This window comes from Choloepus didactylus, chromosome 2, assembly GCF_015220235.1.
Source record: "Choloepus didactylus isolate mChoDid1 chromosome 2, mChoDid1.pri, whole genome shotgun sequence".
In the NCBI taxonomy this organism is placed as follows: Eukaryota; Metazoa; Chordata; class Mammalia; order Pilosa; family Megalonychidae; genus Choloepus; species Choloepus didactylus.
Genome location: NC_051308.1, coordinates 209,608,515 through 209,632,993, shown reverse-complemented (window position 1 = coordinate 209,632,993; position 24,479 = coordinate 209,608,515). Strand labels below are relative to the sequence as shown.

The 24,479-nt window shown below is 40.8% G+C and overlaps 1 protein-coding gene and 1 pseudogene across 1 annotated transcript in view; both read right to left on the bottom strand.

The window, feature by feature from the left end:
* PPT1 (palmitoyl-protein thioesterase 1) overlaps nt 1–22,436 on the bottom strand; it is a 46,788-nt gene extending 24,352 nt beyond the window's left edge. The window contains exons 1-5 of the mRNA XM_037827595.1: nt 22,287–22,436; nt 19,592–19,701; nt 9,964–10,091; nt 9,576–9,646; nt 7,957–8,059 (exon numbers count right to left, since the gene is read on the bottom strand). Coding sequence (XP_037683523.1) covers nt 7,957–8,059; nt 9,576–9,646; nt 9,964–10,091; nt 19,592–19,701; nt 22,287–22,410 — 536 coding nt within the window. The 5' untranslated portion in view covers nt 22,411–22,436. The remainder of the gene's footprint in view (nt 1–7,956; nt 8,060–9,575; nt 9,647–9,963; nt 10,092–19,591; nt 19,702–22,286) is intronic.
* Nucleotides 18,240–19,475, bottom strand: LOC119528193 (annotated as a pseudogene).
* Nucleotides 22,437–24,479: the final 2,043 nt, after the last annotated feature.

The window sequence follows — 24,479 nt, the reverse complement described above, 5'->3', positions numbered from 1 at the left end:
TGGATTGGCTTTTATAAAAGGGGGTTTATTTGGCTACACAGTTACAGTCTTAAGGCCATAAAGTTTCCAAGGTAACACATCAGTAATTGGGTACCTTCACTGGAGGATGGCCGATGGCGTCCAGAAAACCTGTGTTAGCTGGGAAGGCATGTGGCTGGCGTCTGCTCCAAAGTTCTGGTTTCAAAATGGCTTTCTCCCAGGACATTCCTCTCTAGCAAGCTTGCTCCTCTTCAAAACGTCACACACAGCTGCACTGAGTTCCTTCTCTTTGAGTCAGCTCATTTATATGGCTCCACTGATCAAGTCCCACCCTGAATGGGTGGGGCCATGCCTCCATGGGAATATCTCATCAGAGTCATCACCCACAGCTGGGTGGGGCACATTGCAAGCAAATCTAATCAGCACCAAAACATCTGCCCCACAAGACTACATCAAAGATAATGGAGTTTGGGGGACACAATATATTCAAACTGGCACAAGTCCTATTTATTTCTGTCATGGTCTTATCACTATTAGAGGTTATCTAGCATATCTGTTTACTTGGAGACCCCCTTTCCCCACCAGTACATTACTTCCTGATAGCAGTGACCCTAACTGTCTTGTTCTCTATTGTATCCCCAGGACCTATAATAAGGCTTGGTATATATCAGTAGTTCAATATTTGATGAAATTGTGAAAGAATTATTTCACAACTGTGACTGAAAGTTAGAGAAATCAAAACCGTTGCAATACTTATAATAAAAGAAACAGAAAACTAAACTTGAATAAATAATTCAAAACAAAATTCCTAGGATAATAGCCCAAACTTCCCTATTTAATATGAACTCAGAATTGCACTAAATGTTTTATACCCAATTAGTTTAATCCCCAAAACAACCCTGCAGGAAAGTTCTATTATTAACTTCATATTAGAGATGAGGAAAATGAAGAGGCTCAAAGATACCTAAGGTCACAGAGCTAGACAGTGATAGAACTGGGATCTCCAAGGACCCCCCAGAAAGAGGGTATGGAATGTCTTTTTTGTTTGCTTCTTTTTGCCTGTCTGTAGATGTCTTTATTTTCCCTTCACACTTGATTGCTACTTTAGGGTTCAGTATAGAAATCCAGGTTGGAAATCATTTTTCCTCAAAATACAAAGGCACAACTGCCTTCTAGCTAGCAGCACGGCTATCTGGGGGTTGGGGGTGGTGTCTGCTGCCCTTTGAATTCTCTGTCTGTAGCCTCAGTGGGATCTACTATTTATACCCAGTTGTGCCAGTTTGAATGTATTATGTCCCCCAGAAAAAGCCATATTCTTTGATGCAATCTTGTGGGGCAGACATAATAGTGGGGATTAAGTTGGAATGTTTGGATTAGGTTGTTTGCATGGAGATGTGCCCTACCCAACTGTAGATGATAACTGATGGGATATTTCCATGGAGGCGTGGCCCCACCCATTCAGGGTGGGCCTTGATCAGTGGAGCCATATAAACGTGCTGACTCAAAGAGAAGGAACTCAGTGCAGCTGTGAGTGACGTTTTGAAGAGAAGCAAGCTTGCTAGAGAGGAATGTCCTGGGAGAAAGCCATTTTGAAACCAGAACTTTGGAGCAGATGCCAGCCACATGCCTTCCCAGCTAACAGAGGTTTTCCGGACGCCACTGGCCATCCTCCAGTGAAGGTACCCAATTACTGATGTGTTACCTTGGAAACTTTATGGCCTTAAGACTGTAACTGTGTAGCCAAATAAACCCCCTTTTATAAAAGCCAATCCATCTCTGGTGTTTTGCATTCCGCAGCATTAGCAAACTAGAATAGATTTTGGTACCAGAGAAGTGGGGTGCTTTTGCTGCTGAGTTTGCAAATACCAAACATGTTGGAATGGCTTTTTAAATGGGTAAGAGGAAGATTCTGAGAGAATTGGGAGGAGCTTGATAGAAAAGGCCAAAACTGCTTTAAAGAGACTGTTTATGGAAATATGGACTCTAAAGATACTTCTGACAAGGCCTTGAACAGAAATGATGAAAGTGTTGTTGCGGGCTGGAAGAAAGGCGATCCTTGTTTTAAAGTGGCAGAGAATTTGGCAAAATTGAGTCCTGGTGTCAAATGGAAGGAAGAATCTGGAAGCAACAACCTGGAATACTTAGCTGAGGAGATCTCCAGACTACGTGTGGAGGATGTATCCTGGCTTCTCCTTGCAGCTTATAGTAAAATGTGAGCAGAGAGAGAGAAACTTAGAACTGAACTCTTGGGTTCAAAGAAACCAGAAGCTGATGGCTTGGAAAACTATGAGCTTCCCGGGGGTGGAATCCCAGAAGCTACAGCCCAATGTGAGGATGTAACCAAACATGGAACCCAGCTGACATTTCAGAACAAGGCAAGACTGGAGATGGAATTATCCAGAAAGGATTTGTGGAAACTCCTGTTGTCTGATGGTTTTGACCCCTGCATGCTTCATGCGAAGCCAACAGAATTTTTGTGAGATCTTTACAGACAGAGCCATAGCCAGTCTGGACTGGAGAAGACAGACAAGGAACAAACTGAAGAAAAAATTTCTTCAAAGACAGAGCCATGGAGGTTGAGATCTGGAGTCAAGAGGTCTTGGGCTGGGAGAGCGGAGTGGCCCACATGCATGGAAAGGGTGAGTTTGCCCTGGAGGTCGAGGGCAGGCCTTCTGCCTGGATGCTCAGGAAATGTCTTGCCACCCCAAGCCCCAAAGAGGGTGGAGCACATTCCCAGGGAACTGGGGAGAGCTTGGCTGCCACCACACTGTTCTGAAGGGGTTGAGCATGTGCCCCGGAGATGGAAGGGAATCTGGGAGCTGCCCCGATGCTTGAGGAGGGTGGGGCCGAGCAGGTGGTCTCCCCAATGTGTGGATATGTTGGAGCACTCACCCAAGTGTTTGGAGCGGAAAGGGCTGCCACAAAGACCCTTAAGAAGGGTTAGACTCCCGCTCTCTCAAGCCCCAAGGATGCAACATCATTCTGTGAATGACTCTCAGACTCTGAAATCTACTGGAGTTTGTCCTGAGGGTTTTAGGAACTGTTTTGGTCCTGTTAACCCTGTTTTCCTTACTGAATCTCCTTATGGCAATGGGAATGTTTATCCTATGAATGTCCCTCCTTTGTATACTGGAAGCACATAACTTGTTCTAAGTCCACAGATCAAAGCTAAAGGAAAAGTATGCCTTAGGACTGACCACGCCTATATTTGATTTTGATGGAATCTTGTACTTAACTATTGTTACTGAAATGATTTAAGTTTCTGTGGTATTGTGGGATGAATGTATTTTGTATTTGGAAAGAATATGTTTTTCTGGGGTCCAGGGGGTGGAATGTGCCTGTTTGAATGTATTATGTCCCCCAGAAAAAGCCATATTCTTTGATGCAATCTTGTGGGGCAGACATAATGGTGGGGATTAAGTTGGAATGTTTGGATTAGGTTGTTTGCATGGAGATGCGCCCCACCCAACTGTAGACTATAACTGATGGGATATTTCCATGGAGGCGTGGCCCCACCCATTCAGGGTGGGCCTTGATCAGTGGAGCCATATAAACGTGCTAACTCAAAGAGAAAGAACTCAGTGCAGCTTTGAGTGACGTTTTGAAGAGAAGCAAGCTTGCTAGAGAGGAATGTCCTGGGAGAAAGCCATTTTGAAACCAGAACTTTGGAGCAGACGCCAGCCACATGCCTTCCCAGCTAACAGAGTTTTTCCAGATGCCATTGGCCATCCTCCAGTGAAGGTACCTGATTACTGATGTGTTACTTTGGACACTTTATGGCCTTAAGACTGTAACTGTGCAGCGAAATAAACCCCCTTTTTATAAAAGCCAATCCATCTCTGGTGTTTTGCATTCTGCAGCATTAGCAAACTAGAACACCAGTGTTCCTGAAATTTCATAGCAATACACTTGGTGAGGGTTTTTTGCATTCATTGCCCTGCATACCTGCTGAGCCCTTTCCATCTAGAAACTCATGACCATTAGTTCTGAGAAATTTTCTTGTATTTGTTCTTTGATCATTCCAATCCGCCCTTTCCTTTTGTACTCTTTTTGAAACTCCTGTTAGTCAGATCTTGGACTTCCTGAACTGCTTCTCTAATTTCCTTATCTGTTCTCTCCCTTTTTCCTGCTCTTTGAGGTTCTGTTCTAACTTCTGGGAGGTTTCCTCATCTTTATCCTCTAATACCTCTAATGTTTTATTTCAGTTATCATATTTTTAATTTCTAAGAGCTCTCTCTTACTCTCTGTTGATTATAGTAGCATTCTGTTCTTGTGTCATGAATGAAATCTCTTATTTCTCTGAAGATAATAATTATTGGCTTCTTAGTTTTTAAAACTAAGGTGTTTTCTGCTCCTTGAATTGCCATGTTTCTTTCTTTTTACTTTTTCTTTGTTTTGATCTGTCTTTCATGTTAGAAGCTTTCCTCAGACAACTATCTGGTGGTCCTTGGCTCCCTGTTCCTCCATGTAAGTGAGATACCACACATCTCTGCATGCAAGAGCAGCTGATCTGCTTGTGACTTCCCTACAGGGTATTCAGGAGGGGTCCTAATTTGTTGAAAGACTCCAAAATGTCAAGTTGTAGGTCTTTTCTCTTTTCCAGAGAAGAGTCCTCCGAATTTCTGCCTAGGAAATTTCTGCCTTGGAGATAATAAGCCTGGCTGTTATCATTCTGGGAGCTGAGTGGAAGGAAGGGGCACGGATTTTCAGTGTCGCATCTTACCACCATCCTGTGCCTGGTGCTTCTCTAGTAAATTGCCTCCAGAAAATAAATTTTGCTTCTTTTTTCAGGGCGGGAGGATGAGTCACTTGGATATGAAAGTTAGGGACTGGGGAGTCTGACCATTCCTTACATAGACTTCCAACAAAGAAAACCTGTTTTTAGCTCTACCCACTTTACCTCTACCTTCCAAGTATTTTATATGTTTAATTTCTGAGCCTTCCTGGGCTATAGAAAAAAGGGAACCTGCTCCTTTCTGGTCAGTACATCCCTCAACAGATAAAAAGTTCAGTTTTTCTGCTTTGCTAAAACACCTATCACTTATTCATCTGCTTTCTCTCTTTCCAGAACACAGTGACATCTTTTATTATCTCTTATCTCCTCTCCTATTATCTTTGTCCTTGTGGGTTTATTCCTTTTTATTCTTTTGTTATCACTTTATCAGAGTTTAAGGAAGAAGAGAAGATAAACACATCAATCTACCACTTTTAAGACATATCCAGGGATCACTACACCCCCATCCCCACCCCACTGACTACTCATTTATATTCACTAACATAATTCTGATTGCCAAGGGTTGTATTTCTGGTTCACAAAACAAAGAAATACAAAGAAAGAAAAGGAAGGATTTTTCTGAAGTATCTGGGCAAGAGTTAGAAGAAAAAGAAGGAAGAATGGAGTTTAAAGAGATCATACATATTCATGAGAACAGAGAATAGGTAGGTTATAAATAACCAAGGTACGACTAGTAAAAACCAGGTGAAGGGTAAAGCATGGTGTGGTTTGAATTGTCTGAAGGTAAAGAAAGGAGATAAAGATATAGAGCAATTTAGTTTCCTATGCTGACCACTGTGTGGCACTGCTGGCCCAAGACAGCTTTGTGGCAATCTAGTGCAGCCAAGGGCAGGAAAGGACAGGAGAGCTAGCTGCAGGTTCTTTCCATATGTGAGTCATTCACAAGGCTGTGCCTTAGAAAATGGCTTCAAGGGGGTGTTGTACTGAAGAATTGTTATTAGACAAGAATGATACACTTTGAACTTACAGGATAGATACCATAACCATATCAGCAGATCCCATTTCCCAGTTATCACCTAGAATACTCAAGACCTACTGAATCAGAATTTCTGGGGATGGAGCCCTAGAATCTATTTTTAATTAATTTCCCAGTGGTTCTGAAGTATAGTTAAGTTTGGAAACAAACGTACAAGAACATACTCCCAAAGTGATTCTGTATTTTTCTGAACACCCAAACAAGAGTAGTTGGGAACACTGATGCAGGAGTGCCTAAATCCTCACCGCTGACAACAGAAAGAATTTGTCTTCCAAACACTAACAGTAATTCCTTAGGCTTAGAACTTTCTAAAGTTTTTTTTTACAAAAAAAGTCTCATTTGGAACTGGATATCTATAGCCAAAGGAATAAAGAGGATCCCTAACTCACACCCCATAAAAAAATTAACTCAAAGTAGATTAAATACCTAAATATAAAAGTCAGTACCATAAAAATACTAGAAGAAAATATAGGGAAACATCTTCAAGGCCTAGTAATAGGAGGTAGCTTCTTAGACCTTACACTCAAAGCATAAGCAATGAAAGAAAAACTAGATAAATGAGAACTCCTCAAGACTGAACACTTCTGTGATTCACAGGACTTTGTCAAAAAGGTGAAGAGGCAGCCAACTCAATGGGAGAATATATTTGAAAACCATATATCTGATAAGGATTTGATAACCAGTATATATAAAAAATTCCACAACTCAACAACAAAAAGACAAACAACCCAATTACAAAATGGGCAAAAAATATGAATAGACATTTTTCCAAAGAAGAAACAGAAATGGCTAAAAAGCACATAAAAAGATATTCATCTTCATTAGCTATTAGAGAAATGCAAATCAAAACCACAATTAGATATCCTCTTACACCTATAACAATGGCTGCTATTAAATAATCAGGAAACCACAAATGTTAGAGAGGCTGTGGAGAAAATGGAACACTTATCCACTGCTGGTGGGAATGTAAAATGGTACAGCTGCTGTGGAAGACAGTTTGGCAATTCCTCAGAAAATTAAATATCGAGTTGCCCTACAACCTGGCAATTCTGCTACTTGGTATATACCCAGAAGATCTGAAAGCAGGGACACAAACAGACATCTGCATACCGATGTTTATAGCAGCATTAGTCACAATTGCCAAAAGATGCAAACTATCCAAATGTCCATCAACAGAAGAGTGAATAAACAAAATGTGGTGTATACATATGATGGAATATTACGCAGCAATAACAAGGAATGAGCTCCTGAAGTATGCAACAACATGGATGAACCTTGCAGACATAATGCTGAGTGAAATAAGCCAGACACAAAAGGATAGATATTACATAATTTCCATAATATAAACCATGTAGAAAATGTAAACTCAGAGTTATAAAATATAGAATATAGGGGACCTAGAGATAGACAGAAGCTAGAGAAGGGGAAGCAGTTACTTAATATGTACAGATTTATTAACAAGGTTGATCTTAAATATCTGCGAATGGATACAGGTGATGGTAGTTAATTATTAGGATTATAAGTAATAGTGCCTACTGAAGGTGACTATGATTGAAAGAGGTTGTCTAAAGTCACATATTTCACCAATTAACAGTACAAATATAAATAAGTTCTTGCATGAACTACTTCAAATGTATGACATTTGTACAAAGAATTAATAATAGAGTGGTATATAAGAAAAATTACCTATTGCATGCAAAGGAATATATTAAACAACAACTTACTAGTGCCACACCAGGACTATGGGTAAATAATTGAGGGGGCGGGCAGGATAAGGGATATGGGGTGTTTTGGGTTTTCTTTATGTGTTGCTATGTATATCTGTTATTTTTATGTAATGGTGAAGCTAAGCCCTGGTATCATGTGATTGACAATGCCTTCTTGACCAAAAGGGGGAAAAGAAATGTAACAAAATAAAAGTTTCAGTGGCTAAGAAATTTCAAATAGAGTCAAGAGGTCATTCTGGAGGTTACTCTTATGCAAGCTTCAGCCAGATATTACATATTGCCACAGTATGTCAAGCCCCAACCAACAGTATTCCTGAGAAAACCCAGGGCTTTATCTAAAATGTTATAGAAGTTTTTAAAAAAAATCTCTCATTTGAATATTATTAGCAATTACTGCTGAAATCACTGCTAGCATGAAAGTCTGCTTGAAGTTTTCACCCAGTGACAGTTCTGTATCCTTTTTAGCTAACCAGACATACCGTTCTTGAACAGCTTTGGAGTAAGCGCCAACATTCAGTGTTTTCCTGATCAAGTCACAGATATGAGAGCTCTCTCCTGGGCATCGTGGAAGTCCAAAAACACCTGCAGTGTTAGAAGACAAATATCCATTCATTCAACAAATATGTCCTGAATATCTACTATATGCAAGGCACTGTGAGAATGAGAATACACAAACAAACTAGAGTCAGACTGGTCCTATTCATTTATTCCTTAAAAAATCAAATTGAGAACTAATACTATGACCACCTTCCTCCTGGTGCTCCCACCCTCTTCTCTGGTGAAGGCCCCTTGCACCGGAGGATGTGCGTCTCTCCCTCCTTCACATGGCTGCGCTCATTCTCAGCAGCCTGGAGAAGCCCTATCTAATTGCCCTAGTTCACGGAGCACACTTTCCCCTACAACCCCCTCCCCCAGTTACACACTCATCCTCATCAATATTTTTGACTACTGAGCATAGTTGTGGCGTCTACAGACAGTAGTTCATTTAGTCCTCACAACTACCCTGTCAAGTGGATATTATTATTTGCTCAACATTATTGAAAGGAAACTTTAAAGCAGAGAGCTTACATAGCTTGACCAAGGTTAGACAACAAGTGAGAGAGCCAGGATTTGAACACAGGCAGTCTGGCTCAAGTTCACACCTCTGACCACTACAGTCACTACTCTGCATCTCAAATATTATCCTGACTTTTTCCCTTTATCAGAGTTACCACTGTCTATATTTATTTGTTTATTTGTTTACTTGTTTCATGTCAATCCTCCCCTCCCTCCCCCATCCCCCATGTAGGCAGAAACCTTGCCTGCCTTGTTGCTGGCATATAGTAGGTGCTCAGTAAATATTTGTGGAATGAATGAATGATAAAGCTGTTTTTATCAACTAGTATTTATATACTACTTGTACTTTTTAAAAGCATTTTCCTACCTACTATTTCACTTCATTCTCCCACAAGATGGGCAAGGCCATATTTTCATTTTCCCTATCTGTGAAAGGAAACTAAGATACAAAATTACTTGCCCATGAAAAACAGTGAATGGGTGGATCCAGGTTTCCTGATTTTAAGCAGAATCACTCTGCCTCTACGCTAGTCCAGCTAAAGCCATATCAACCATAACAGAGATAAAAAGACAGGTCCAAAGAAAAAGCCTTCCCCAAAAGAACAGAATTCTGTCTAAAAAGAAAACCTGTTACTTTTCAAAGGATTTAATTTCTACTCTAAATTTTATAGAGAAAAAAAACTTAGGCACTATTCTTTGCCTAAATTCAAAAGGACATGCCAATGTCAGGAAGAGAAAGGATCATTAGATTTTCCAAACTCTTCAATCACCCACCTGCACGTGGCTGCAACTATCTCATTTCCAAGAAACCATGTCAATTTAATTGGAGGGAAGTGGACGGCCATCCAATGATTCATCTGTGTTCAGGTCTCTTCCTATTTCTTCATCAATTGCAGACTAGATTGATCACCAAAAGGTGGAGAAACAGGATTTTGCAAGGTGGCTGACTTCTTAAGTAAACAAAGATAGATTTTTTTTTTTTTAAATCAATGGTCACATGGGTTAGAATAGAGGGAATAAAAGGCAAAGAGGTAAAAGTTACCTTGATGTTGTCCCCCTACTGAGATGAGATTGATCATGGGAGGTGATGGGCATCTCTGGGCCACTGCCCTCCTGGGAAAAAAATTATCAGTTCTGTCAGACGGAAATGTATCAAGCTCAGTGTTACAGACTAAACTACTTACTCCTCTGAGGTTCCCTAAAGCCACAGAGTTTCAGGATATGCCTCTGATAAGGGCAAACACAAATCTTTATTTTTTCATAGAAAATAATTTAAGTTCTGTAAATCTTCTTATGTGGGACATTTTAGAATAGTTTCCTTTCCAAGAAAGCTTAGGACTCCAAAAGAATAAGGAGTAGATCTATCTAAATAAAAGAAAAAAAAAAAACAATTTTATGTAAGTGGTGCTACATGACAGAAAGGGACTTACAGAAATTGGCCTCCCTGGGAGAATCCCATAGCGTTGTAGCCTTGCTGCAATTTAGGATCCTTAGCGAGGTTCTCACATACTGTCGTTACTTGGGAATTGACATTCAAGAAGAAGCTGTTTTCCACATCCTAAAAAAGGAGTCACAGAGAAGTGAAAGGATGGGGCTGAAAACAACCGCTGGCATCTCCTCTAAGAGGTGAACTTGTTTAGGTTGGTATCCTCATATAAGCCACTCAAGAGCTAAAATATCATTATATGATTTCCAGCTAAAAATACAAGGTAAAGCTTTTTTTTTTTCCTTCTCACTGTGGCATCCAGCATCTATTCATAAAGAAAAAGCTCCAGTCCATCTTTTTTTTTTAAATTCCTGACCTTACAGCTCTAAACTGAAATGTATCGATATTCTCCTCTTACTTTTGTATGACAAACAAAAAAATCTTGAGCAACAACAACAACAAAAAAAGGGAGAAGTTCATAAAACTAAACATGTATCTCATGATTAGCACCTGAACACAGAAAGGAATTAAAACACTTTAATTAAAAAATCATAAGTGGGAGGAGGGGGCAAGATGGCTGCATAGAGAGGAGTGGAACTTAGTTAGTCCCCTGGAACAACTAATAAACAACCAGGAACAAATAGTAATAATTTGGAATAACTGCTGGGGGACAACCAAGACTGTCCACACACTGTATACCAACCTGAATAGGGAGAAATGCCTGAGATTGCAACATAAAATGTGTACGTGAAAACTGCATAACCATTCTGGGAGCCCCCTCCCCCAATGGCAGGCTTAGCTGCAAAACCTCGAGTGGTAGAAAGCAGCACTCTCCGAATATAGCTCAGCCCAGCTTGAACTGGGGTTTTAATTAACAAATGTGGACTGCTGAATACAAGCTACAACCCCCCAACAAGCAGACAAAGGCTTTTAGTGACAACTGACTTTAAAGAACCAGAAGACTTATCTGTCCCAGGAGGGGGAGCCCAGAAGACCAGGTGTTACCACTGGCCAACAAGTGAAACCAGGAGGCTGGGTACTGGCTTTAAAAGGGGGCTTTCTGTCCCTTTTTCTCTCTCTCAACCTGAGGGGCTCAATGGAGAGAGCCTCAGCCATTTTCAGTTTGCAGTACTCTGACCCAAACAGGGGTGGAGATAAAAGTTAGACAAAAATTCAAATGCAGATGATTACTCCCTAGGGGGTATATCTTCCCTAAGAGTAAGGAGGTGGGGCCCAGCTCTACTACCAGTCTTCCCTTCAGAACCAGGACCCAGAGCCTGGGGGAAAACAGCCAAAACAGGAACTGAAGGGGCCACACCTCCTTACACCAGTTGGGAGCAACAGGTTGACAGGTGCCACCTGCTGGGCAGGTTAGGAAAAGCACAGCAGCTAGAGACCTCATAGGAAAGTCTGTCAATCTCTAAGACACACCCACAGGGAGACTTGAAACTGAATATAACTCCTCTCTCAGATCTGAACCCATTCTGGTCTGGGAAAATCTGATCGGGGTAACCAAGGAAACCAGATGCCTAGACAACAGAAAACTACAATCTACACTAGGAAAAATGCAGATATGGCCAGTCAAAGGAACAAACTTACACCTCAATCGAGATACAGTTGAGATATTGTTTCACTTTAATGAAATAATCTATTAAAGATTTTCAAAGAAGTATGCTAAATCAAATCAAAAACCAAACCAATAGCAAAAGAGATGAAGGCTATAAAGAAAACACTGGGCAAACATAAGGTAGAAATTGAAAGTTTGAAAAAACAACTGGCAATATTTATGGCAATGAAAGGCACAACACAAGAAATGAAAAACACAATGGAGAGGATCTAAGATGGCGGCATAAGAAAAACAAGGAAAAAAAAAGATGTAGTGCCCCCTTGAGGAGCCTGTGGAGAATGCAGGGGTATTCGCCTACCCCACCTCCATGGTTGCTAACATGACCACAGACATAGGGGACTGGTGGTTTGATGGATTGAGCCCTCTACCATAGGTTTTACCCTTGGGAAGACGGTTGCTGCAAAGGAGAGACTAGGCCTCCCTATGGTTGTGCCTAAGAGCCTCCTCCCGAATGCCTCTTTGTTGCTCAGATGTGGCCCTCTCTCTCTGGCTAAGCCAACTTGAAAGGTGAAATCACTGCCCTCCCCCCCTACGTGCGATCAGACACCCAGGGGAGTGAATCTCCCTGGCAACGTGGAATATGACTCCCGGGGAGGAATGTAGACCTGGCATCGTGGGACGGAGAACATCTTCTTGACCAAAAGGGGGATGTGAAAGGAAATGAAATAAGCTTCAGTGGCAGAGAGATTCCAAAAGGAGCCGAGAGGTCATTCTGGTGGGCACTCTTACGCACACTTTAGACAACCCTTTTTAGGTTCCAAAGAATTGGGGTACCTGGTGGTGGATACCTGAAACTATCAAACTACAACCCAGAACCCATGAATCTCGAAGACAGTTGTATAAAAATGTAGCTTATGAGGGGTGACAATGGGATTGGGAAAGCCATAAGGACCACACTCCACTTTGTCTAGTTTAGGGATGGATGAGTAGAAAAATAGGGGAAGGAAACAAACAGACAAAGGTACCCAGTGTTCTTTTTTACTTCAATTGCTCTTTTTCACTCTAATTATTATTCTTGTTATTTTTGTGTGTGTGCTAATGAAGGTGTCAGGGATTGATTTAGGTGATGAATGTACAACTATGTAATGGTACTGTAAACAATCAAAAGTACGATTTGTTTTGTATGACTGCGTGGTATGTGAACATATCTCAATAAAATGAAGATTAAAAAAAACAAAAACAAAAACAAAAGATGGCGGCATAGAGAGGAGTGGAAGCTAAGTAGTCCCCCTGGAACTAAAAAAAGCCAGAAACAACTAATAAATAATCCGGAATAACTGCAGGGGGACAAACATGACCGTCCACTCATCACTCACCAACCTGAATTGGGAGGAATGCCCGAGATCACAGCATAAAATCTGTAAGTAAAAACTGTGGATCCAAATTGGGAGACCCCTCCCCCACAGCCCGAGCTACAAAGCCTCCTGGTGCCAGAGAGAAGCCTTCTCCCAGCAAGCTGAGCTCCAACTGGGGCTTTAATTAGTGAAGTGTGAACTGCTCACTACGAGGTACGAATCCCCAACAAGTAGACAGAGGCCTTGGGTGATGATCCAGAGAGTTGCCTCGGACTAGCTCTGACCCTTTTTCGACTCAGTGGAGAAAGCCTCTGCCATTTTCAGTTCCCAGTTCTGTGACCCAGACAAGGGTACAGCACAGGCAGAGAGAGACCACTGAATGCTAATGACCTCCCCCTAGGGTGTCTGTCTTCTCTAAGAGGAAATGGGTGGGGCCCAGCTCTACCACGTGCCTTTCATTCAGAACTTACACCAACACCAGTCAAGAATTACAGGATAACAGGCACCACCTGCTGGGCAGAAAAGCACAGTGACTGGAGGCATCACAGGGTGTACCAATTTTCTAAGACACACCCTCAGGGAAACCGGATACTGAATATTTCTTCCTTCTGGGACCTTAGCCCATTCTGGTCTAGGGGAGGCCTGATTGGGGTAACCAAGGAAACCATGCCTAGACAACAGAAAACTACAACCTACACTAAGAAAAATGAGATTATGGCCCAATCAGGGGAACAAACTTGCATTTCATCTGTGATGCAGGAATTGAAACAACTAATAATAAGTGAATTAAAAAAGTTTAGGGAAGATATGGCAAAAGAGATGAACCATGTAATGAAAACACAGGACGTACATAAGGTAGAAATTGAAAGTTTAAAAAACCAACTGGAGGAATCTATGGAAATGAAAGGCAAAACACAAGAGATGAAAGACACACTGGAAACATACAACAGCAGATCTCAAGAGGCAGAAGAAAACACTCAGGAGCTGGAGAACAAGGCACCTGAAAGCCTACACACAAAAGAACAGATAGAGAAAAGAATGGAAAAATACAAGCAATGTCTCTGGGAACTTAAAGACAGAATGAAAAGCAAGAATTTATGTGTCACTGGTGTCCCAGAAGGAGAAGAGAAGGGAAAAGTGGCAGAAGCAATAATAGAGGAAATAATCAATGAAAAATTTCCCATCTCTTATGAAAGACACGAAATTACGGATCCAAGAAGCGCAGGGTACCCCAAACAGAATAGATCTGTCTGAATAGGCCTACGCCACGACACTTAATAATCAGATTACCAAACATCAAAGATAAAGAGAGAATCCTGAAAGCAGCAAGAGAGAAACGATCTATCACATACAAAGGAAGCTTGATAAGACTATGCGTGGATGTCTCAATAGAAACCATGGAGGCAAGAAGGAAGTGGGGTGATATATTTAAGATACTGAAGGAGAAAAACCACCAACCAAGAATCCTATGTCCAGCAAAACTATCCTTCAGATATGAGGGAAAGCTTAAAATATTCTCTGACAAACAGACAATGACCGAGTTTGTGAACAAGAAACCTGCTCTACAGGAAACACTAAAGGAAGCACTGCAGACAGAAAGGAAAAGACAGGAGTGAGAGGTTTGGAAAACAATTTTGGGAGATTGTAGCACAGCAATGTAAGTACACTGAACAAAGATGACTGTGAATATGGTTGAAAGAGGAAGACTGGGCTCATGTGGGACACCAGAACAAAAGACGAACAATAAAGACTGGGACTGTGTAACTCAGGGAAACCTAGGGTGCTCAACGACTGTAATAAAAGGTACAAATGTGTTTTTACATGAGGAGGAACAAATGAATGTCAACATTGCAAGGTGTTAAAAATAGGGTGGAATTGGGGGAAAATACAATCAATGCAAACTAGAGGCTAGAATTAACAGAAACATTGTATTATGCTTCCTTTAATGTAACAAAAGCAATATACCAAAGCTAAATGCATATGGGGGGGGTGAGAAATAGGGGAAGGGTATGGGACTCCAGGCATTGGTGATGTTGTCTCTTTATTCTACTTTAGATTAATGCTATCTTTCCTTTTGTCACATTCTAGCTATCCAGTTTTTCTGCTTGTTTGTTTGTTTTTCTCTTTTTCTCTTGCCGTTTTCTTTTGCCTCTCTGCCTTCTTTGACTCTTCCTTCATCTTTGTGGAAGAAATGTCCTTATATAGAGAGTGGCGATGGTGCTCAATATATAAATATGTGACTATATGGGGAACCAACGATTGTTTACTTAGGACAGAATGTATAGTGTTTGAACAAAACCATCTTAAAAGAAATGGGTTGATGAAGAAACCTTGAGGGCACTATATTGAGTGAAATCAGACAGACACATAAAGGCAAATATTGCAGGGTCTCACTGATATGAACTAATTATAATATGTAAACTCATAGACATGAAATATAAGTTACCAGGATATAGAATGAGGCTAAAGAATGGGGAGCCAGTTGCTATTATGAGCAGATGTTCAACTAGGGTAAACTTAAATATTTGGAAATGGACAGGGGTGACGGTAGCACGTAATGAGAATAACAACAGTGCTAAAAGGTGTTTGAAGGTGGTGGAAAGGGTAAGCTCAGAGTCACGCACGTCACCAGAAGGAAAGTTGGAGGTTAAAAGATGGGAATGTATAAAACAGTGACTCTTGTGGTGGACAATGTCCATGATTAATTATACAAATATTAGAAATCTCTCTCATGAACTAGAACAAATGTATGTCACTATAACTAGAGGTTAATAATAGAGACGCATATAGGGAAAAAATATATACCTATTGCAAACTATATACTACAGTTAGTAGTATTTTAACATTCTTTCATCAACAGTAATAAATGTACTATACCAAAACTATGAATCAATAATGGAGGGGGGGGCATGGTTAGGGGTATGGTAGGATGTGAGTTTCCTTCTTTTTGTCTTTGTTTCTTTTCTGGAGTAGTGAAAATGTTATAAAAATTGAAAAAAAATAATTGTGTTGATGGATGCACAGCTGTACGGTGGTGCCATGGGCAACTGACTGTACACTTTGGATCTTTGGATAGTTGTATGGTATCTGAACAATCTCAATAAAAAAATAAATTAATTAAAAAAAAACACAATGGAGACCTAAAACAGCAGATCTCAAGAGGCAGAAGAAAACACTCAGGAACTGGAGAACAAGACACCTGAAATCCTACACACAAAAGAACAGATAGGGAAAAGTATGGAAAAATATGAGCAATGTCTCAGGGAATCGAATGACAACATGAAGTGCATGAATGTACAAGTCATGGGTGTCCCAGAAGAAGAGAAGGGAAAAGGGGCAGAAGCAATAATAGAGGAAATAATCAATGAAAATTTCCCATCTCTTATAAAGACATAAAATTACAGATCCAAGAAGCACAGCGTACCCAAACAGAATAGATCTGAATAGACCTACGCCAAGACACTTAATAATCATATTATCAAATGTCAAAGACAAAGAGAGAATCCTGAAAGCAGCAAGAGAAAAGCAATCCATCACATATGTGCGGATTTCTCAGTAGAAACCATGGAGGCAAGAAGGAAGTGATGTAATATATTTAGGATACTGAAAGAGAAAAACTGACTACCAAGAATCCTATATCCAGCAAAACCGTCCTTCAAATATGAGGGAGAGTTTAAAATATTCTCTGACAAACGGACAATGAGAGAGTTTGTGAACAAGATACCTGCACTACTGGAAATACTAAAAGGAGCACTACAACACATACAAAAAGACAGGAATGAGAGGTGTGGAACACAATTTTGGGTGATGGTAACACAGCAAACAAAAATGACTGAGTATGGTTGAAAGAGGAAGGTTAGGATCATGTGGGACACAAGAAGGAAAGAGGGAAGATAAAGAGTGGGACTGTATAACTCAGAGAAACCTAGAGTGCTCTACAACAGTGATAAAATGTAAAAATACGTTTTTATATGAGGGAGAACAAAGGAATGTCAACCTTGCAAGGTGTTAAAAATGGTGGTATTGGGGGAAAAAATAAAATCAATGCAAACTAGAGACTATAGTTAACAGAAACATTGTATATGCTTCCTTTAATGTAACAAAGACAATATAACAAAAGCTAAATGCCTATAAGAGAGGGACATAAGGGAGGTGTATGGACTCTTGGCATTGGTGATGTGGTCTGACTCTTTTATTGTACTTTAGTTTAATTCTGTTTCCTTTGTTGCTTTTTAGCTGTCATTTTTTTTTTCTTTTTCTTTTTCTTTTGTCCTCTCTACCTTCTTTGACTCTTCCTCCTTCTTTGTGGAAGAAATGGAGATGTCCTTTATAAATAGCGGTGATGGTGGTAAATACATAAATATGTGATTATACAGGGAACCATCGATTGTTTACTTAGGACAGAAAGTATGGTGGGTGAACAAAACCATCTTAAAAAATGAGTCGATGAAGAAAACTTGAGGGCACTGTATTTAGTGAAATAAATCAGACACATAAGGATAAATATTGCAGGGTCTCACTAATATGAACTAATTATATAATATGTAAACTCATAGACATGAAGTATAAGTTACCAGGATATAGAATGAGTCTCCAGAATGGGGAGCGGTTGCTTATTATGAGCAGAATGTTTAACTAGGTTGAACTTAAGTGTTTGGAGATGGACAGAGGGGATGGTAGCACATTATTGTGGGAATAACTAACAGTGCTGAATGGTGTGTGAATGTGGTGGAAAGGGGAAGCTTAGAGTCACAGATGTCACCAGAAGGAAAGTTAGAGTTTAAAAGATGGAAATGTATAAAACAGTGAATGTTGTGGTGGACAATGTCCGTGATTAACTGTACAAATATTATAACTCTCTTTCATGAACTAGAACAAATGTACGACACTATAACTAGAAGTTAATAATAGAGGGGTATATAGGGGAAAAATATACCTATTGTAAACTATGTACTACAGTTAGTAGTAGTTTAACATTCTTCCATGAACAGTAACAAATGTACTATACCAGAACTATGAGTCAATAATGGAGAGGGGTGGCTGCTAGAGGTATGGGAGGATTTGAGTTCTCTTTTTTCTTCTTTATTTTTTTGTCTAGAGTAATGAAAATGTTCTAAAAATTGGAAAAAAAATTAATTGTGGTGATGGATGTACAGCTGCATGATGGTACTGTGGGCAACTGATTGTGCACTTTGGATCTTTGGATAATTGTTATGGTATGTGAACAATCTCAATAAAATTAAATTTAAAAAAAATCATAAGTGGGTGATTTTTACAAACTCTTTAAAACCTGTAATTGCTGAGTGTTCAGAAACTACACAGATAAATCATGGGGTGGGGGATGAAAACAGAAACGGATTATGAATGAACGTGCATTGTTCTAGCTGCTCCACATCTACCCATCTCCGAGGAAAGCATGACACTGATTAGGTAATGGTCAGGCTAATACTGGCAGGAGTTACAGGGATGGTAACCTGCCTATCAGAAGATCCTTCCACTGGGTTCACAGTTTTGATCTGTGTCCCAGATTTTGATGGCTCTCATTGATTTTGGCACCTTGATGCCCAATTATGAAGCCAATCAGATAATTTGGAATGGTGAGTTCATGAAAAGTAGTCTGGATAGATACATCCAAACGTGCACTGAATCTGGTGTTGCCATGTGTCACAGGAAATGACACTGTTGTGTTGCCAACTGGTGCAGCTTGGTCAAATCTAGCTGTGGAATGGCTTATTGTCCTTGAATGGTATAGGCTTCTAAAGGTCCCTCCAGGTCAGGGTTGAGGCACATGGACAGGATGGTGTGGGAAAAGCTCACACTGTCGCTGCTTGTGGTGTACCTGTCCTGACTACCTGTGAAAATGACTGGAGAATAGGAAGGCTTGGGTAGATACGGGATGGTCATGTCCTTTGGGGGGTACTCCAACATGACCACTCAGATCTGTATGACACACTCAGTGATGGACTGCAGAATGCTAGCAATAGCATTGGCCTGATCAGTTGAGTTGGGGAGCATATCCTCTGCCACACACCCAAGCCCCTGTACTCTCTCATATTTCCTTGATATTGCAGCCACCTTTCCCAATGAGAGAGCCATACTGACTAGCAGGGACAACCAGCCTCAGTATGACTGGGGGTCTACTCGCAGCTGTGCTATTGGTCAGAGAGCTGCTGACATCCTCTTCCAGTTTGTCAACAATCACAGCAAGGATTTTAAAGACAGCATTAGTGGATCCAGCCAAAGTGATAATTCTCTCAGGACAATTCCTTTCTCAGATGTTGATAATATGGACCATTCTCCTCGTACATCTTCTTAACTAATTCTCCTTTCTTTCCGATGATGTTGCCAACTTCCTTTCCATGCATAAGTAGCCAAGATAGTGATGGTGTCCAAGTCGAGCTATGTTCTGGGGAGCTGGACTTTGAGTGGTCAATTCTTTGGTAACTGATGGGGGTGAAAGGCAAAAACTGCAGGCAGGAAGTGACTGAGGAGAAAAAGGGAAAGGACAGGAAGGCAAGTGGGGCCCCTGCAGAAGATGGAGGGGGGTTGGAGGCAGAGGAGGATAAGAGGGTCTTCAGTGGGGGAGGGAGGGAGAAGGCACACACTATAGCTAGGTACCTCTGCTGGCCTGGGAATGTAAGCACTTTAATTGTAAATTTATGAAATCAGTCAGCAAATCTTCAAAGGAACAGAACTGTGAAGAGCCTTACCTCTGTCAGGGTCTTCCCAATCTCCAAAGATAAGACATAAATTCCAGGTATTTTCTTCTCAACCAATTTTTTAATAGCACCCATGCTTAAGGGATTACAACAGCTGTCTCCTAGCCGACAAAAACAATGATGGAAACTCATGAATCCAAACATTATTTGACTCTCAATTGCACAAGCTTGAGAGCGAGTGTCTCTTTAAATTTTTCTTACTATTTCTTTTTTTATTAGAGCAGTAGTAGGTTTACAGAAAAATCATGCTGAAAATTCAGAGTTCCCATATACCCCTCCCTCACATAAACAATTTTTCCTATTATTAACATTTTGCATTAGGGTGGTACTTTTGTTACAACCAATGAAATAATGTTATTATAAATATACTATTAACTATAGCCCATAGTTTACATTAGGGTTCACTCTTTGAGTTGCATAGTTCTATGGTCTTTTTTTTTTCTGGTAACTTATATACAACCAAAAATTTCCCATTTTATCAATTTTCAAATATATAATTCAATGGTGTTAATTACATTCACAAAGTTGTGCCTCCATCACCATCATCCATTGCCAAAGCTTTTCTATCATCCAATTTCAAATTTTTCACTCTAGGTGCTTCACTTGCTTCATCCTGGACCCAGCCCTATTTCTCTTCCTGTATTAAGGAGCCAGAGATAAGAACCGAAAGCAGACTGACTGGCCACTGAGTAGGAGAAGTAGACTAACATCATTTCCCGTTTTGAATTTAGTCATTCCATTTTCAACCTGAGAGGAGTTTAAGAACCAATTTTTAAAGAAAGAAAAGTTGAGACCTAGAACATCGTCTATTTCTCTCATCAACATTCACCATACTGAACTATAATCACTGGTTACTTCACTGACTCTGAGCTCTGGGAGAACACAAGAGTATTTATCTTGTGTCCTCTTTTAATCCCACTGATGTAGTCCCTGGGCCTGGCACAGAACCTTGAAAGCTGTCTATGCTTACTGCCCATAATTCCTCTCCAAACTTTTTTCTTTAACTCCAATCAGGCTTCTGCTCTATCCACTCCACCAAAACTGTTCTTGTTAAAGGTCATTAATGATCTTCATATTGCTAAACCCAACAATTAATTCTCAGCCTTTACCTTACTTGATTTGTCAAAATTTGATACAGTTGATCACTCCCTTCTCCTTGAAACATTTTCTTCATTTGGCTTCCAGAACAATATACTCCCCTAACATTCCGCCGTCTACACTGGTTGTTTCTTCACTCTCCTCATCTCTTCAACCTTCAAATATTGGAGAGCCTCAGGGCTCAGTCCTTGGGCCTCTTTTCTCCTCTATGTACACTTACTCCCTAGTGATCTCATCCAGTCTCATGACTTTAAATATTTTTATTTGATGAAAGTTCTCTACTTATATCTCCAGCCTGGACCTCTGTCCTTGACTCCTCACTTCAAATGTTTATACAACACCTCCTGGATATCTAACAAGCTCTCAATATTAGTGAGTCCAAATCCAGACTTCTGATCTTCTCCCCACCCTGAATTTGCTCCCCATTTTGGTAAAACGATAACTTCGTCCTTCTAGTTGTCCAGGCCAAAAACCATGAAGTTATCCTTGACTCCTTTCTCTTTCTCACCCACATCTGATCTGTTAGCAAAACCCAAACTTTGACCACTTCTCAACACCTCCACTGTTACTATACTGATCCAAGCCACCATCATCTCTTGTTTAAATTATTGCAATAGCTTCCTAACTTGTCTCCCTGCAACAGTCCATGTGACTCCCTACAATCTACGTTTAACAACAACCAGAGTAATCCTTTTAAATGTAAATAAGATCCTGCCATTCATGCTGGAAATCCCCCCAACAGCTTCTCATCTCACTCGAGCCAAAGTCCCTGCATTAGCCCAACATCTGTACCTTCCCTACCTCTCTGACATAATCCCTATCCTCTTCCCTTTGCTAGCTCAATTACAGCCACATTGACCTGACTTATTCCTTGAATAGGCCATAGGTACTCCTGCCTCAGGGCCTTTGCAGATGCTATTCCTTCTACCAGAATTCGCATGGCATCTTCTCTCACCCACTTCAGGTCTTTGTTCACATGTCACTTTCTCAGTGAATCTTTTCCTCACCTTGCTCTATAAAATCACAAGCCTCCATCTCCAATCTCTAGCCCCTTGCTTTATTTTCCCCCATTGCACTCATCACTATTTGATATGTTTTACTGTTTTGATTGTCTCTCCTTCCCACGGGAAAGTAAGTTCTAAAAGAATTTAGTCTTTTAGTTCATTGCTGTATCCTCAGTACCTTACAAGTACTCAGTAACTATGTGTTAAATGAATGAATGAACCGTAGGTGCCTAACAAACCTCTGTTGATTCTGTGAATGAATAAAAGGATGGGTGCCCCGATAATGAAGCCAGAGCCTTGCTCGCCTAAATGCCAAGCGGTGCACCCAGACGCCACTGCTACGAGAATTAAACAAGGACAGCCTGTAAAACTCCTAGCACGGTGCACAGCCCACTATGAGCGCTCACCAGAAAACATCCCACTTTTCCGTTTCCAATGCAGGGTAGTCCCCAAAATCCTAAGACGCCGGGCGCTATGTGACTACCGTCCTTTCCCTGGACACCCTCATTTTGCAGTCAGGAAACCAAGACTGGAGACAAAAAAGAGAGTCGCCAAACCTTCTGACCCTCTTCTCATTCACTCACCCATCCCATGCCAGATCACCAGCGGAAGTGGCGCTGGCGGCTCAAGATGTCCCAGCGTCCAGGCAGCGCTGGACACGGGCAGGAGAACGGCAGCCAAGAGCCTCAAGAATCTGGGTGACGCCATCTTGACTCAATCACATGATCGCGGGCTCGCGCCCCTGGATCAGCAAGCAGCCCCTGCCTGGGCGTGGCGCGGATGGGGGCGGAGTGCATCCTTCCCTGCGCTCCCTAGCCTGTGCGGGCGTGGGGGCGGCGGACCTGAGCGCTCAGAGCCGCCGCAGTTCCGCTAGGCGCCTTTGGCCCACTGCTGGCTAGACCTGGGATTCTGCCCTGTAGTAGATTCCCCGCAACGGTGAATTATTTGCAGTTGTCTAAATGCTTAACAAAACGAATGCTAACGTTTATTCAGGCCTTACTATTTATCAGCCGCTAATCTGAGTGCTTTACGTCTATTAACTGATTTAATTTGCGTGACAACGTTATGTACATCTCTCCCCCTCTAACCCCCTTTTAATGAGTAAGGGCATTGAAGCACCGAGAATTTGGGTAAGGTACCCTAGGTCACAGAGAACGCTGGGTCCAAAGTCGTTACTTTTTTTTTCTTTTTCTTTTTATAGACTTTAGTTTTTAGGGAGTTGGAGGTTAACAGAAAAAGTACGCAGAAAATACAGAGTTCCCACACACAGACCCTGCCCCCTCCCCCGCTCCCCAAGTTGTTACTTTTAACCACTGCACTCTCCTGTCTTTGGTAGAAAAATACTTAGTGAAAGGAAGAAAAGAAAGACACCTCTCTATTAGAAATGTGCAAGAGAGGGGATAATTTCTGCCCGGGCTAATCTTGAAGGAAAGGTAGCATTTTAACAGGCAGACATGAAATGTGGAAGAGGGATAGGCACGAGCTAAAGTAGAGAGATGGAAAAATACTAGGTATTTTTTAGAAATGACAGGGCTTCCAGACTGATAAGAGCATCTGTTGGATGTATAAGAATGATGGAAAAGTCTACTGCCTCTTCGTGTTCTAATCTAAGAGCTGGCTTATTGCAGGAACCTCTTATCAACCATTTTCCCTATTTCCATTCTCCTCTCTCGAATCTATTTTATCTTCTATTGCCAGATTCATTCTCTCAATCCACTTTCATCATCTCAGTTTCTTGCTCAATATTTTTCCAGAAAAACTTTGAAATAGTTTACATAGGGAATTTGTTAAGTAAATTAGGGTTGTGTGTGATACAATAGAATAGCATGCAACTAGTTTTATCAAGGATGATGTAGGTTTATACATGAAAATAAGTCCTCATATATTGTAAATTAAAAACAGGTACACATCCACCAGAAGCCCTTCTATCTGATGCTGTTGGGACTGGTAGTTACTTGTTAATGAAAAAGTCAATGAACATGCAGAATCATAAAACATTATACATATATATCTTAAGTATTTTATTTTAATTTAAAACAAATGCTTTCACCACTCTTTTGAGGTAGTGTCAGGCTTTTTCTGTGAGTATGGGGCCTCTGATTATTGGAGTGTTTCTTGCAGTGATTGTGTTTCTTGCCTTAGGTGAATCATCTGTGATGTTTTAAAGTTTCTTTAAAGTTGAGCAACAGCCGGAAGACACTTTTAAGTAATCTGAATGCAAAATTCTAGATGTTTATAGTTTTTCCACTCACAGGTTTCTCACCCACACCTAATTCAACAATTTTTAATAATGTTAAAATAACTGCTACTAATAGCTTTACTAATAGTCTAACAGCTCATGAATTGGGCAACGGCAATTAAAAGCACGTGTTCCAAAGCTTTCAGGGGGCATTGAAAATTTATAGTAAAAAAAAAAAATGGGGAATGGTGGTTGTCAGATGAGTTCTGTAGTAGTGGCTTATTGAAACATCGAAGCAGAAGGAAACTTGTCGGAAACTGATTGGCCAGAGCTTAGGCTTCTTTTTCTTGTCCTATTTCCTGTAAGTCACATTCTCTAAGCTATGCGTTCCTGAAGTCTGACTGCATCAGCTTAAGGTGTTCACCTTGTGTGCCAACTTTGCCGGAAGCCATTTTGTAATCCAGGGCCTGAAAGTCAATTTAGAGTTCCTTTAACATTTCCCACTATTCATCAATATCTTTCATAGAAAGCATTGCTGATGGAGATTAATTTTGTGCTGTCCCACAGTGCTGGGGGGGAGGGGGCAGGTATCCTAGGC